Consider the following 16,103-nt stretch of genomic DNA (forward strand, 5'->3'; position numbering starts at 1 on the left):
AATATGATGATCTATTAAATTGTTCTTTGTTTCATCTCTGCGTGTCAACGTACATACCAATGTCATGCCATGCCATTTTATTCAAAACGATGTGATGTTTTCTAGATCTTGAAATATAAGCCAAAGGTTATAATTGTATCTAGCTAACTTAGACCCATTGACGGATAAAGAATTTTAATGTAAGAGGAGCACTTGTTTTTCCCCATTTTTCTAAAAAAAATCTACAAAGAAGCAATATATTATATTCCTATCTAGGCCTGTCAATGGGCTGGATCTGATCCGGATTCAATCCGAATATGAAAAGACCCGAATCCGATCCGAATCTGATAGTGGTAATCCGAATCCGGAAAATATAGATCTGATCCAAAAACTTTTGTACTTCAAAAATTTTAGCAAAAAATATATATTTTCCAAAAAAAAAAAATTTAAAAATTAAAAATTAAAATACAACTTCTTAAATTTTTTTTTTCAAAATAAATTTTTTTATTGTTTTTTAAAAAAATTAAAAAAATAAAGTTCGGATTCGGATTGATAACGGATTTAATCCAATCCGATCCGTATTTGGATTACCGGATTTGGATTATCGGGTCGTTGTTATCGGATTCGGATCGCATTTTTCAGATCGGATCCAGTCCATTGACAGACCTACTCCTATCATTTAAAATATCAAAAGCCCTAGTCAGACATATTTTTACCACAATTTTGAAATTGCTCCAAGTTCCCAACTTTACACATACAATCAACACATTGTACTTTAACAAAAGATATCTAAAACAAACAAAGTCCTAATAATTAACCAAAGAAAGAATATTTGTAGCATATAATAACAAAAAAGTGCAAATTTGTTTGCGTGGGCCAACCTTAGAGATACCCTATCCCATGGGTTGGGCCTGGAGCTCAAGTGTTATATCCTAATCGTTGCATTCCCATAGTGCTCTCACTCCTAGGACTACTAGCTTATAAACAGGAGTACTACTTCTTATATGCAACAGTTGATATGACTGTTTTTTTCTTTCTTCATTCATTCGACACATAATGGAAGCTAGTGTGAGCCCATGAATGTACTAAACCAGAGATTTGGAGAACCATGTAAAAATCTTCGTGTCTGGTGTTCTTATTTTCGGTATTGTTGATTATTCTTTACGCGCTTCTGCATGTGTTGGTTCGGCTGATTTCTCCAAAAGAAAATTGAGTACGCATTTCTCATCGTATTTTACTCAGTTTGTCGACACAAAAAATAAAAGTATTGAATCCATTGTATTTCCTCATATAAAGAGGTAAGGGAAAATGACGGCCCATTACGTGTTTTGATAATTAATACTCGCGAGAACATTTGTTAATGCTGAAAATGTCCTTGACGGGTATTAATTATCAAAACACGTCATTAGCTGTCATTTTTCGAGGAGGTAACACATGGAACGGGATGGGCCGTCACTGCACCCGTGAATGCGATTTGGACTGTGATAAGTATGTTGAACGGTAACAACTTATTCAATGGGCTCAAAATAGAACTTGGACCGGCCCAAATTCATGTCAGGATACTTGTTTTTAGGGAAAATGACGGTCAATGACGTGTTTTGATAATTAATACTTGCCAATGACATTTTCAGCATTAACAATTGTTCTCAGCATGTCCTTGGTGGGTATTAATTATCAAAATACGTCATAAGCCGTCATTTTCCCTTATTTTTACAGGAACCGTTCCAATCTTTACAACCCGACTTATTGCAAAGCAATTGTGCACAGATCATGATGTTGGGCTCACTCTGGGTCCCACACAAACGGTCTGAATTATTCATTGAATGTAAAATATTTTTCAAAGTCTTCTGCAAAAAATTAACTTAATCCGATACCTATATGTAGTTGATCGATCCAATCTTCAGGTATTGATTGGATCGATCAACTATATATAGGTATCGAATTGAGTTAATTTTTATAGGAGCATTTAAAAAAATATTTTGTATTTAATAAACGGTGCGGATTGTTTGTGTGAAATCCGAAGTGAGCCCCACATCATAATCTGTGCACAATTGTTATGCAGTTAGACTTTCTACAATCTTTATTATAAGAACTGTGCTATTTGCACGTACAACGCACATTTTTTTTTGCAGGGCCCACCTTTGGTCCTGTAAGGATGATACAAACTGCTCAATTTGCTTAAAAGATTGTTTAATGCACTCCTGTAAAAAAAAAAAATTCATCTCATCCGATATCAAAGCTCTGAAAAAACGTACTCTTACCGATATCAGATTGAGATGATTTTTTTATAAGAATGTGTAAAAAAAATTTTAAGAAGATTGAGCGGTTCCGATCAACCTTGAGGAACCGGAAAATCTGTGCGTTATATGTGTTTCATGTACTCCATATGTGCAATTAGACTTTTGGTTATTAATATTATATATACCTGCACCAAGACCAAGTATTTATACAAAGGAAAGCCAGGGGAGTTCTAGACATGCAGTACAAGCCATTGACTTAGAACCCATAGCCATGCCCGATATATATTCGTGTTTTTCTATTTGTGTTTGCTCTCATCAGCTTTTCTAATATGTGAAAATAGCACTAATTTATGTCTTTGTTTTAATCTACCTACCTATTGGGAGATCAGAGGTTAATTTGGTTGAGTTAGTCATCAATGTGTGGTTTGTACGTCAAAAATATAATATTTAAAATGGAGCCCATTAACTCAGCCAGGAGTGCTACTGTACAATTATATGACCTAGCTCCCTCGTGATATGATCACAATCATCACGTCCATAGCTGCCCATGAAGTTGACTGCCATGCACCACATTTTTCACTCAGAGAGAGAGAGAGAGAGAGAGAGAGAGCATTGAGAAATACTGTCATTTAGTCCACTTGAAATGGTCCATAAGATTTTGTAGCACCAATTTGATTTGTTGGACGTCTCACCCTCTAAAACATTGAGACAGAAAACCTGAAAGATATATGTATAACAATACATATAACACTGCAGTAGCCATCGATCTCTACCTCCCAACATGTACAGGTGTGATTCTTGAGCTGCATACGTAGCTCGCCTCATGATCGCAAAAAAAAAAATGATTGATTATTTAGTTTTCAACATTTCCCGGCCCCCTATCCGGATGGTATCAAGTTGAGATATGTCGCATTCCGAGATTTTTTCCATAATCGAAGAGTGTGATTTTTTCCATAATCATTTTACGGAAGTGATTTATAAAAAGTGTACATCTTTTACAGCAAATGTAGTTAATTAGTGAAATTAATGTATATTAATTTCTCCGATCTTTGTTCTTCGTAACTTTCCGACTCCTGTTTTTGAGTTTTTTAGATAGCTTACGTTTGATTTGTGTTTGGTGTGGTCTTGTAAATAATATATTCTATATATATTAGATGCCCTTCGGTGGAGAAATTTTTAAGTGCCGAGCGGGTATATCCTACGTGGTACCCGCTCGACACTCCTGAACTGTCTGATGCACTTTTGGATGGTTTTGATTGAAACCTCTCACCCTCCTCTTTCTTTCTCCTTTTTCTCTCTCCAAATCTGATCCGTCCAAAATCGCATTGGACGACATGTGATATCCACTCGACACTGAAAAATTTCTCCCTTCGGTGACAAACGAAAGGACAAGAAACCTTGTAAACTATCGAACGGGCAAATCAGTGCAATCATTGCTCAATACCCGGGGCTATTTTTTCAAAAGCGCTAAAATAAAAGCACTAAATAGGCTTCTTCTTCTTTTTTTTCTTTGTATTTTGTGAAGGAAAAAAAAAGCTCATTTAATACTTTTAGTACCTTTTACACATTTGGCAAATTAGGCCTCAATCGGACCGCTCCTACTGGTTCCTTCCTGTCTCCATCCCTGGTACCATGCATGGTAACTTATGGTAGCATCCTGTAAGTTCCTAGTCTTTTGTTGCTTTAATTTGGTGGCTCTTTCCCTTATATTGACCCGGACATGTGGTTATGAAAGAAATAAAAACAAATAAATGATACAAGTACCATATAAGCCGTGAAGATGTGTTTTTTTTTTTTTTTTGATAGGCAAAAATTTTATTGAGAAACTTGACGAAGGGTACATTAATTTGGGAGGAGAGGAGAGGGAATCCAACCAAGGGTATAGAATACTCGTCTTCGATTATTGGTCCTTTTAGGTAACCGTGTCAATATCAAAATAAAAATTATGCGTATTCTGGATAGTTGTTTAAATTTTTTGAGACCATTAAAAAAGAACTTTTGAATGATGTAAAAAAAAAAACTTCAAGGGATTGATAAAGTGGGCATGGCCGCATGAGAAAGTAATAAGTATTTGACCATGTGGTCACATGTTCAAATCTCATAGAAAGACCAACCATCCCAAATCTTGAAGCCACTGAGGATTATGTACAGTCGTTACATTCAGAGTCGTGCAATTAGTCGGGGTACGGGCGTAAGCTAGCCCGGATAAATGGTGCAAAAAAAAAGAAAGGGAAAAAATGGAAATGGAAAAGAGAGATTGAGAATGGCAACAGAAGTGTGGGGATCGGATGGGCGAGGTTGTGGCTGTATCTGTCCCGACAGCCTGCGCAAGCATTCAATGCCTTTTGGCAATATTAGGGTGCATGGTGAAAATTTGCACCCGTACAACTCTTTCAGCAAAGTCTGAATCATCACGTACAAATGCGAATGGACGAACGGCATGTTCAAAACACAGAATGCAAACTAGCTAGAGATCGAGAAGCCAAAGGCCCAAAATCATGCTATGAACTGATCAGTACATAATTAATATACATGTACCCGTGAGGTGGTGATAGAATCCAAACTGGTTTGTATTGTGGAGAAGTGTTTACAGGGCATCCCATGCAGAGAGCATTAAGTGCATGTCGGCATTCCCTTTCCCTGTATGGATGGAGAGTCCCGGCCCCTAGCTACCTCAGCAACCAGACATCTGCATGTCTACCTCAAACTGATTCTTCATGTTTTTCGCATCACATGCAGATGCAAGAGAATTTAATTCATTCAAGAAGTGAATTTTGAATCCACGATTGAGATCGGGGACATGCAAGAAGCATATATAGTATATTCGAACATAGCTAGGGGTGGTAAAGAGAAATGGTGTGGAAAGAACTTTTGCAATTCGTCGCAAAAAGGTGATGGCTAGAGTAATTATTTGGTGGTCTTAGGGATCCATCACGGATTCACGGCATCACATGCATGGTGGCCGATCGATCGAATACACTCCATAGCCACACATTTTGACGAGCAAGGGCGGAAGAATAGTCAAAGTGAGGTGGGCTGTAGCCCAGGGGAACTTAAAATAAAAAAATTACTGTATGTGTAAAATTTTAGCCCAATGAATTTTAGCCCACCTCATCATTTGATCGTAAGGTTGATTCGTCTTGTTATAACTTTTCCTGTTACCACGGCAATTACGGAAATAGCATTCGATCTTGTGGATTGTATGATTATCTATATTGAAAGAAAATTTGTTAAGAATATCGACTCAAATTCGAAATAATTTATACTCTTTGAAACAACATAGGACACAACTTTTTTTTTTTTACCATATGGTAGAATGTTAGGAATTAATTATTAGTAGTTACAATGGAAGTCGAGCACTTCTTCTACCAAAACTCAATCTCAAGACATCCCCCTTGAGAGAGAGAGAGGGAGAGGGAGAGGGCGAGGCCAACCACACTAGGTGGCATTCTTTAACATAAGGTACAACTTTAATAGTGTACGTTATTTTATACTTTTCTTATCTTTATTTTTGAACATTACGTATTTATGTATAAGTTTGCTAGATATTATTAATTATAAAAATCTTTTGAGTTCATATATATAGTCCTTGGGTTAGCCTAGGGCATGGTAGATTCCTGTTTTCGCCCTTGCTGACAAGGTTTATGTATTTAGATTAGAGCCCACAAGAATCTACGATGTCAAAAGGGGTTGGGATACCGCGTGGTTGATACCTAAAAAGCTCCCAATATGGGTGGGTTCCACACACACTGAGTGTGTAGTGTGTGTGGACTTCATCCTTATTATGAGTGGGAGTGTGTAGTATGTGCGGATTTCACCCTTATTATGAGTGAAAGTGTGTATTTGGGTGTAGAGGTAGAATAATTGCTCCCAAAATCTATCCAAGATACCATATTTAATGTACAAATATCAACCAAAAAACACAAACCCCCTAGAGTTTTTGAACAATTTTAGGGGTTTTGTCAATATGAATTTCAGTGGATGACAATGCCATGTGTGGATATCATGCATCTTACATTTGGAATCACCATTCGTTTTCAGGGGGAGATTAGTGTGTGGAACTTATTTAATTTACAGATAGATAGGGTTTTTGTTTTTTCCTACTCAAATAGGGCCGTACGTGTGGTGGCATTCCACACTCTTCTCCTTTTCTTTTCTTCTGTCTTGTTTTTATTTTATTTTATTATTATTATAATTTTTGTGTCTTTCGGGTTTCAAGAACTGATCACGTGAATGTCTTTTAGATTTCGATCTCCTCACTGCACTCTCTGTCCTTCAAAAGGGTTTTCCCATTCTCTTAATTCCTTAGATATCTCTCTCTCTCTCTCTCTCTCTCTCTCTCTCTCTCTCTCTCTCTCTCTCTCCATGACTGATGATGACCAAGACTCGTCACTTTCTCCTTTTGCCGTGGATCAGCATGATCAACTCAACAGCAGCACTGCAAAATCTCAAGCTTGCTTATCTTCCTCTCACTCTAGTCATTTTTTCACCTACCCAATCCAAGATCAAGGAGGATTTTGTCATAGGGAGATCATACCCCAACTAAATTATAAACAGGTACGAGTTTTTTTCCTTATCACTAAGAGAAATGATCCACTCCAGTATTTATTTCATGTTCTTACTTATTTTCTAATATCGAATTGTAAGTACATATATAGCATACCTATATTTTTTTAATATGGTTTTTTTGGACAATAATTTGGATACATAATTTTAACCCAGAATGATGTGGTGATTTTTTGTATTCGCAATCTCAAACAAAAATACTCATCATTATCTATGGCTATGCGATTTCTAAAAATGTCGCTGTCAAATCTTTCTGTATAATTTTGTTGCAATCTTTTTCCCTCATTGGCTACCTTCTCTTTTCGGTAATGGGAGAATCAACTTGCGGGTGGATATATCGATCTCGTGTTTTTTTCTATGCATTTTCCTCTCTCTTGATGAGATGATCGTGGGGTTACTTTCTTGATTTTAGGCTGCTAATTTAGCTTCGGGAGGATCAAACCATCATCAAACACCGGAAGGTGAGAGTGATCGCCGCGTGAAACCATCCTTATGGAAGAAAGAAAATGGATCTCGTGAGAATCAAAGTGATGACCACAACGGTCCGATCGAGTGGATGCCTACAAAGAAAAGGCTGATCCTCAAGATGATGGAGCCGGCGGACCCGTGTCGACCCGGAAGAGATGATCAAACGCCAACCAACGCCCAACTTATCAAGTTTGAAGATCAGAAATATTTGCAAGCTGCTAGTTCATCTTCTTTGGAAAGTACTAAACATGGCAGCAACTCAATTAGGGTTTGCTCGGATTGTAATACTACCAAGACCCCTCTATGGAGAAGTGGACCTAGAGGCCCTAAGGTAAACCATAATCCTCAATATGTATGTCTCTAAACTTCTATCATCTGTGTCTTTCTATAAGACCCCCATTTGTAGCTAGAATTGCGGAGAGGCCTTTGGCCCAACGGTATCAAAAGTGCACTTAGGTGCAAGGGCCTGCAAATGGCCCGAACATGACCGTCAAGTCTTTTAAAGGGACCGGAGAGGATCCTATTCCATTCCTTAATTGTATGGCTCTTCGATCTCCAAGAAATTAGTTTACCAATTCTCATAAACCGTATACGGTGGTGCAGTCACTCTGCAACGCTTGCGGAATCCGGCAAAGGAAGGCGAGGAGGGCCATGGCAGCCGCTGCCGCGGCAGCAGCAAATGGCACTACAACTCTTGAGGCTGAGACTTCACCAACAAAGAGTACTGAAGTGCAACTCAAAGATAAGAGAGCCACCAATATTGATGGTTATATCACAAAGTACAAGAAAAGGTCCAAAATTTCCACCACCACCACCACATCTCACGGGAAAAAGAAGAAGATATGCTTTGAGGAGTTCTTGAGCAATAATTTGGCATTTCACAGAGTTTTTCCACAAGATGAGAAGGAAGCGGCTATCCTCTTAATGGCTCTATCTTGTGACCTTGTTCATGGTTGAGAATTTCCATTACTCCTTGTGAGTTTATGGAAATTATATATGTTTGTAAATCAATTTTTTTTTCTTGGGTTTTCTCAGAAGAGGGACCAGAGGATGTTTGTGTGTGAGAGAGAGATGCCAAAAAATTCAATAAGTTAGAACAGAAATAAGTTTGGGATCAGCTCATAGCCTGAGGGGAGGAGTACTTTGATAATTAGTTATGTGGATTTGAACAGGGTGATAATCAGATCGAAAATGCATGGATCTCTTGTTCACCGATCTATCATGTTATGTGAGTTTCGATATGCGCGTAGGCTAGTTCGGGCACTTAAATTATTAAATAAAAAAATCGTGTTATATATGCGAGTTTCCAAGAAAAAAAAAATTGTTGATTTATTTTTCTCTCTATACGCTTTTGATCTTCGAATTGTAGGCTTCAAATGTGTCAATGTTTGTGTAGTATTTACAAGTCATTGAAGATCACTCCACAAAAATATTCGGATTATTATGTTCGATCTATTCATCTCAAACCAAAATAATGTAGCTGAATACAAAACTTTTACTGTCACAAATTTTTACTATAATTTAAATTAACTCTATTTGTCTATCGTTTTCACATCGATCGATCACAATGCTATCTTGTTCGCGTACAAGTATCGGAGCCACATTTTTTACGGAAGTTCTTTCTGACAAATCGAGACAAAAAGAAAGGACCAAATATTTCTGCTTTTATTTATTTTATTTTTTTTGAATGGCGAAGAAAATTCCATCTCCAAAAATAGAATATATCAACACACAATAGGAGAGAAGAAATCCGGGGCTATGTCTAAAATTGGTTCATGATCAAATCATGATGCTGATGATTCATGTTGTGCAGCAGCTTTTCTTCTTGGAGTAGTTCCGATCAGACATGGACTAAACTCTAAAGTATAGGACTTTATGTCCATACATAAGGGGGATCTTTTTCTCCTTTTGATGTTCACTGGACCAATTTACGCGCATCTTAATTAATTCGGAATCTTAAAGTTAACGATCAGGCCGCAAACTTCCAGTAGCCCCAAAATTTGAAATATTTAATTTCCATAGAATTCGAGACATATGCGATTTCTAGGACAATTATACTTATTAGTTTTCTCATACTACTTGGGTACCCATTGGGGTTAAGGCCATCCTTGAGGCTAGAACATCACACGGAATTCATATACTTCTTTGTGAGCTTTACGTAAATTTAAGCTAGTGAAGGAAGTTGGGACACCAAGAAGCGGTGCTCGACCAACCCTAATAATTTTTTGGCTTGGTTGGCTGGTGTTTGGGGCAAACAAGTTGCGAGACAACTAGATCTAGTTTTCTTGTTCAGCCAACCCGAGTCTCGTAATTTTATTTTTATTTTTTAAAACACACACACAGAGTCTTGTTCTGACCAGTAATTCATCACATCGAGGTGTTTTTGTATAAAATTAATTTTCACCTCAGTTTTTTTTTTCTTTTTGTAAAATCTTATTCGATGGTTTTTCGACTTTAGCTTTTACAATAGTCACTTTTTTATCACTATCTATTTAACTTACGACAACTCGACAAGCATTCACTTCGCCTCATAGTAAAATCTTGAAAATGTTAAGTATTGTATTACAGCTTGTAGGATCCTCGTATCCCATTATGAGGAAATAGATCTAAATTCCTCTCTAATGATCAAAATAAATAAATCTAAATTCCTATCTTGCCCGTGAATCTTATTCTTCTTGAAATTATTCGGAGTTTTTGTACATGTGTGTGTGTTTGTAATTGTGATATTTTGATCTTCATTTTGATATAGTAATTAACTGAATTGGCTTCTTTGTATTATGCAACATATAATGGAGAATTTGAACAAGAACCGTGGGTACGCTTACAATTATTTGATTAATTGGAAAAAAAAAAATCCGTTGTTTACTGTGTACATAATTGTTTTTGTTTGTGTTGCTTCTTTTCTTATGGTTGTCATAAAATTGTGTAGCTATTTTTTTTGTCCCAAAAGTGCTAGTGCCAAACATAAAACACACACAGATGCACACTCACACACGAGGATCCCCTGTAGTGACCATTCGGGCTGTCTTTTTACACAATTGATGGTTCAGATTTACAGAAGCACTCTTGCCGGTAAGAGTTAGTGACAAACAATCTAATCCATTGATTGTGGAAATGGACAGCTCAGATGATGCACTACAGGGTTGATCGCTACAGAAACCCCGCTTCCCACATACACCGAGGGACTCACAGACAGACCCCGGGTCCCTGTAGCTAGCATCCAGTTGGGACAAGCAAAAGTCAAAAAATAGACAAAAAAATTTGAAACGGAGGGAGTAGTTTTTAAGACAACTCAAATAAGGCTTAAAGATTAGAATAGTGTAGATTATGATTAACGAATGACAAAAAAAAAAAAAAGCCTTAGAAGATTATTTTTAAGAAGTCTACACTATTAAAAAGAAAAAGAAAAGAGAAGGTAAAATAATTAAGAAGAAAAGCTTTATAAAAGTCAAAGAATTTTGTTTCATTTTGTTGTTCTCTAACTCTTCCCTTCCTTTCTACAAGAACCAAACAATGCCTAAAGGTACACCAGAGACCTCCCAAGGAAGGCTGAAGGCATTGTTGGATGGACTGGGCTCCCATTCCCTTCGGTCTTGTCCATTTTGGGCCAACGGCTCACCAACGATAGTCAAAATCGTTTATTTTTTAGACCACGCCAAAAACTTCGAACACTCAAACATAAATGGGTGGATCGCTCTCCCAAGTTGGATCACTTCGCAACAAATCTCGGAGTGACTTGTCAATCAAGTCAAAGATAGCAAAAGAACTAGTATAGGGACGTCAAAGAGCAAAATCAAAAGTCGAAAAGAGAATGGAAGGATCGCTCGCTCGACGTTACGAAAAAGTCGTTTGGCGTACTCTCGTTATTTCCAATCTTGCCCTTGGAGGTCTCTCTCTCTTTCTCTGTACTGTGTGTGATTTTTCTAACATATAATGCAGATACAGATATATATGCGTGAAAACGGTAAACCTGTTTGGGTTTTACATCATATCATAGATTGAAATGTGAACTGGGTAGGCGAATCTTGAATTTGAGTTTGAAATTGACTTGGGTTTTGTGCTTTTCTATTGGTTAGAGGGAGTGCACAGTTTGGGGCACTACATGTTTGATGAAATGTCTGAGACATTGGGTTTAAGCTTGTTTTTTGATTGGTGATGAGGCCCTGTGGTTGTTATGAAATACCAATATACTGAGCAACGGTCTCTAGGCTATTAGAAGAGGTTTATTCCGAATTTCCAGTATCTTGAGTTGTTGCTTGGTGAATTGTTTTGTTCCTGAAGGATTTGCATAGCATGATGTGCAAGTTTGTGGAGTGTTTTCACTTTTTCTTAATTGTTTGCAGAGCATATGACAAAGTTTTTGTAGATTTTTGGTGTTTAAAAACGAGGGTACTCTTTGTGCTGTTAGAATTAAGAAGTTACTTACATGTGCTCACAAAATGCGTTGTTAATATTGTTCTTGGGATCTATGGTCATAAAAAACTGGACAGAGGACATTCTCATAACTTGATGAGGTTAGCCGTGCGTGTGAGAGACATTGCTCGCGGAGAAGGAACTTGCACATAGGCAGAGTTCTATTGAGAAAACTTATTAAGTGGGAAGTTTGAGAGCTATCTTAAATTCCTAGCTTGTTTAAAGAGCTTATAGCTAGTGTTGATTCCAGGAATAAAATGACAAGCTAGTAGTCATCCTATGTCCCTTCAGTCTTACTAATCCTTTAATGTCGGTTAATAGTATCATGTTTTGAGCTGGTTTGGTGGATAAAAGCTAATCCATTATTGACGGTTTGTGGTAAGCCTTTGTTGAGTGATTTTCAGGTACTTCTTCGGCAAATACTTCGGCCTGCGTTTACTTCATCAATGAACTTGTGTCTTCTTTATTTCTAAAGGCTACCCGTTTCTAATGATTTGTGTCATCATTGTTCTTGTCTTGGTGTGCTAGGGGATAGTTGGTAGAAAGGTATATGATTCCCACTTAAGGAAAGCTTTCTCCTTTCAAAGTAGTTAATGATCATGTTTTGGTAGAAGAGAATAATTAGAAGTATAGATTCTGTGATCCCAAATACTTCTATCTAGATTTGCAGGAGTTCAAATAGATCCTTATGTGTGTATGCACTAGTATTATGAACTCAAAGGAATATGCTCCATTAGATGTTTTGGTCTTGGGATCATCTTCCTTCCTAGTTTTTTCGGTACCTTTTATATTCAGCGGTTACAGAGTTAACAAAACTATGAATTCTTCAATTCAACCTCTTGACAGTAACCCCTACCTTAGTTTTGATATTTTGCAGCCTATATGCTTGCAAGGGCAAGCAAGAAAGATACAGCTTCAGAGAAAAGGAAAGCTAGAGCCAAGCAGCCCTCCACTCCAGTTGTGACTACTGCCACTTCTGTTCCTGAGGAACCATTCTTCTCTCCTCCAATCATTGAGCCTGTTTCTGACTCTAGCTAAGGAAAAGTTGATAGCATAAAATCTTATTTGATGTTTTTGACTTCCACTTTTACAATAATCACTTTTTATCGGTATCTAACTTGCGACAAGCACTCACTTCACCACTAAATAGAAACTCTTGAAATCCTTATTCCTTAGGATCCCTGCATCTCATCATGAGGAAATGGGTGTAAATTCCTCTCTTGCCCGTGGATCTTATTCTTCTTGAAATTATTTGGATTTTTTTTGTGCGTGCAAAACTGTGATATTGGTATATTTGATCTTCAATTTGATAGTAATTAACTGATTTAATTGGCTTCTTTTTATTATGCTACATAGAATAGAGAATTTGCACTAGTGCACTGTGATTATGTTTGCCTTTGTGTGTGTAAAGCTGTATATGGTTTTAGAACTTCATTGATGCGAGGGACACAACACTTCACCACAACACCAAGACACCAACCACACCTACCAACATGGCACTGCATGATTGGTAATGGGAGATTAACCATTTTGAAACTACCAATAATGCTACAACCACAAATATTTTCACACACAAACTCTCTCACATTAAGTGTGGCGCCCGCACACCTAGCATATGTGCGGTGTGTGTTGGCCCCATACTTTATGTGAGAGAGTTTGTGTATTTGTGGTTCTAGACTTATTGTACGGGTGTGGTTGGTGTTGCGGTGGAGTTTTAGTGTCACAAGACACTAGTAGAACTTTTGCTTTCTTTTTTTGTTTGGGTCAAACGGAAATTCATGCATTAAAAAAAGACGAACATAAACGTCATTAGCCAGAAGTTCGGCATACAAAGATCATAAGGCGACAAAAAGGCTACAAAGCCGTAGACCTAAGTCCGGAGATGGCCAACACCCATGGCGTCTGCCAGGGCGAATTCCCTAGCTGCAAAAGGAATGGAGCTAGTTACAATCAAATCATCTTCTTGTTGCGAGCCAAGTCTTGCAAGACAGTCTGCAGTCTGATTTGCTTGTCGGTAGATGTGGGTTATAATTGAATTTGTTCCACCGGCAAGTCTTCTCACTTCCTCAATAATGTGGCGTTGTGGGTGTGTCACGCTTTCGATTTTCAACATAAATAAATAATCCATTTGAATAAAAGATCCTTGCTTAACATAAATATTACCCAAAAGATTTTCCAACAGTTTTACAAACGAGTCCCCAAGTTTAAGTAATTACAATTTTGGCACTACGGCCCAAATCAACTTAAATACAAGTACGAACTTGTTTAAGATATTACATACTCCCTCCGTCCCTTTTTAAGTGTCATGCTTCGTAACTCCAACTTATTAAAAAGACATTATCATTATACCTTTCACATCAACTTTTTCCTCCATTTTCCCTACTTACCATCATCATTACACTTTTACTCACTAACTTTTCAAAATGGAATTTACTTTTAGGAGCAAAATAGAAAATTCACCAACTTTACCCACTAACTTTACAAAATGGACACTTATTAAGGGACAGCCCAAAATGGAATACTGGACTATAAAATAGGGACGGAGGGAGTACTTTATAATCAAGAGGAATTTAAGTACAATTAGTTACAAACTCATCTTTGTCAAAAGAAAGCCAATACAAAATGTTTAAGTAACTAAAACGGAATTAGCTCCCAAAAATCTTCGTGCCCAAGCACACGAATGCATACAGTCTATTGTCCAGCATTTTGTCCTGAAAGAAAGATTATGTTGAGCTACACTAGCCCAGTAGGAAAATCTTTACCGATTTCATATGTACACACGATGAAATGTGCAGATGAAATGAAGACAAGAAGTATGGCTTAATCAATAGATAACAATTGATTCAAAGGCTTTCCAATGTTCAATAATATCATCCTAACACATGCCCATAGCTCAATGTACCACCAAGTTCACACAAAGTTAAACAACTCAAGTAACCTCAACGCAACTCACTATTGTCAATCACCTCCATCGGTATTTCCACCCCTTGTGCTACCGTATAACACCACGGGGATTACCGTGTTACCACTCCTTGCGTCACGGTGATCCCTAACAACTCTGGTCACCGTATTACCACCCCTTGCGTTACGAGACTTCTTAATCCAACTTCCGACTCACATACCTACCTTCATACTCAACACGCAAACTAAGACATTACACTAGTCACAAGTTCACGTGAAACGTCATATGATATGCCAACAACGCCATAATCATGCCACTAACATCATCAAGTAATCGATTAACCAGCATAACGTATTTTAACAAAGCTTTTATCACAACAATCCTTATTCGATCTTTACTAACGGAGTCTAATGAATTATGGTTAGCAACGATTAATCATAGAAGGTCAATTGAGCATGTGAGAAAGGTTAAAAGATGTTCGAAAGGGGCTTAGGGACAATTGGAGCTCAATACGATCTACGAGGCACCAAAACAACACAAGCTGTCCAGAAAAGGGAGGGGTATTGATACCCCTAATATGGGTATCAATACCAGGCTGCTGAATTTCCAGAAACAAAAGGGATATCAATACCCCTTATTTAGGTATCAATACCACGCAGATTCAAGGCGATTTTCTGCAGTTTTGACAAACTTTCGAAGCACCAAAGGGGAACGATCCACACACCAAATCAACATATATACACATAGAAGAGGTAAAAAAGTCTCTACCTCGTAACAATGGCCGAGATTCAAACGATTTGGTCGAGCCCTAGCCTCCCCAAACTCCGAAATCGACGAGAGCTTCCCTCCAAGCTTGACCCACGAAATGTTAAGCTCGAGCACGCGATTGGAAGGCCAGAGGGAGGTTGATCCTTAAGGTTCTTAAGGTATTTGAGGAGTTTTTGAGTGAGAGGAGAAGAGAGAGAAGATCGGTGGAGAGAGAGGGAGAGAACGGATGAGAGAGAGAGATATATATATATGGAGATCTATAATCTCCTACACACCCACCCACTCTATTTATACTCTCATATCTTTATATCACACTCACACTCACACTCACACTCCCTCAAGTCTCTACTCTTTCACTTCAACCCTCAATTCAAATAAACCACTAAATAATTTCTACTTTTCCCATTTAGTCATTGAATAAACATTTCAATAATAAATAAATAAATAATTTATCCGGGTCTCTACAGGGTGATCAGGCGGAGGTCCCTCATTGCAGAAGTTAACTGTCACACTTGAATCGAACTCAAGGATGACACTTGATATTCCTTTCTTGAAGATGACAGTGAGACCTCTATAGATAGCCCATATTTCAACTTCCAAGCTGCTGGTGCTTGTAGCTTTCCCATAATAGCCGAGCACCCATTTTCCCGAGCTGTCTCTAAGAACTCCTCCATATCCAGCCTTATTGATGGATTCATAGAAGCAACCATTGGTGTTCAGCTCGAGCTTTCCTGGAGATGGTAACATCCAACAAATCAGAACTCCAT

The 16,103-nt window shown here is 37.8% G+C and overlaps 2 protein-coding genes across 2 annotated transcripts; one reads left to right on the forward strand and one right to left on the reverse strand.

The window, feature by feature from the left end:
* Positions 1–6,356: 6,356 nt before the first annotated feature.
* LOC131320074 (GATA transcription factor 21) lies at positions 6,357–8,470 on the forward strand. Its single transcript, XM_058350641.1, has 3 exons — positions 6,357–6,776; positions 7,198–7,584; positions 7,857–8,470. The coding sequence occupies exons 1-3, from the start codon at positions 6,453–6,455 to the stop codon at positions 8,208–8,210; spliced, it is 1,065 nt and encodes a 354-aa protein (XP_058206624.1). The 5' UTR covers positions 6,357–6,452; the 3' UTR covers positions 8,211–8,470.
* A 5,066-nt stretch (positions 8,471–13,536) lies between these two features.
* LOC131321348 (uncharacterized) lies at positions 13,537–16,083 on the reverse strand. Its single transcript, XM_058352335.1, has 4 exons — positions 15,802–16,083; positions 14,825–14,884; positions 13,883–13,908; positions 13,537–13,762 (listed from the first exon to the last, which is right to left on the reverse strand). Exons 1-4 carry the CDS (start codon positions 16,081–16,083, stop codon positions 13,537–13,539), a joined length of 594 nt encoding a protein of 197 aa, XP_058208318.1.
* Positions 16,084–16,103: the final 20 nt, after the last annotated feature.

Source organism: Rhododendron vialii, chromosome 3a (genome assembly GCF_030253575.1).
Source record: "Rhododendron vialii isolate Sample 1 chromosome 3a, ASM3025357v1".
In the NCBI taxonomy this organism is placed as follows: Eukaryota; Viridiplantae; Streptophyta; class Magnoliopsida; order Ericales; family Ericaceae; genus Rhododendron; species Rhododendron vialii.

Bases quoted from the DNA above. Each gene is read 5' to 3' on its own strand.
- LOC131320074 (XM_058350641.1), top strand. From the start codon at position 6,453: ATGTCTTTTAGATTTCGATCTCCTCACTGCACTCTCTGTCCTTCAAAA. The intron at 6,777-7,197 runs GTACGAGTTTTT...TCTTGATTTTAG, and splicing joins CCCAACTAAATTATAAACAG to GCTGCTAATTTAGCTTCGGG. The intron at 7,585-7,856 runs GTAAACCATAAT...ACGGTGGTGCAG, and splicing joins GTGGACCTAGAGGCCCTAAG to TCACTCTGCAACGCTTGCGG.
- LOC131321348 (XM_058352335.1), bottom strand. From the start codon at position 16,083: ATGTTACCATCTCCAGGAAAGCTCGAGCTGAACACCAATGGTTGCTTC. The intron at 14,885-15,801 runs GTAGAGACCCGG...TGATGATGTTAG, and splicing joins GACCTCCGCCTGATCACCCT to TGGCATGATTATGGCGTTGT. The intron at 13,909-14,824 runs GTAATGTCTTAG...CTTGTATTTAAG, and splicing joins CACGTGAACTTGTGACTAGT to TTGATTTGGGCCGTAGTGCC.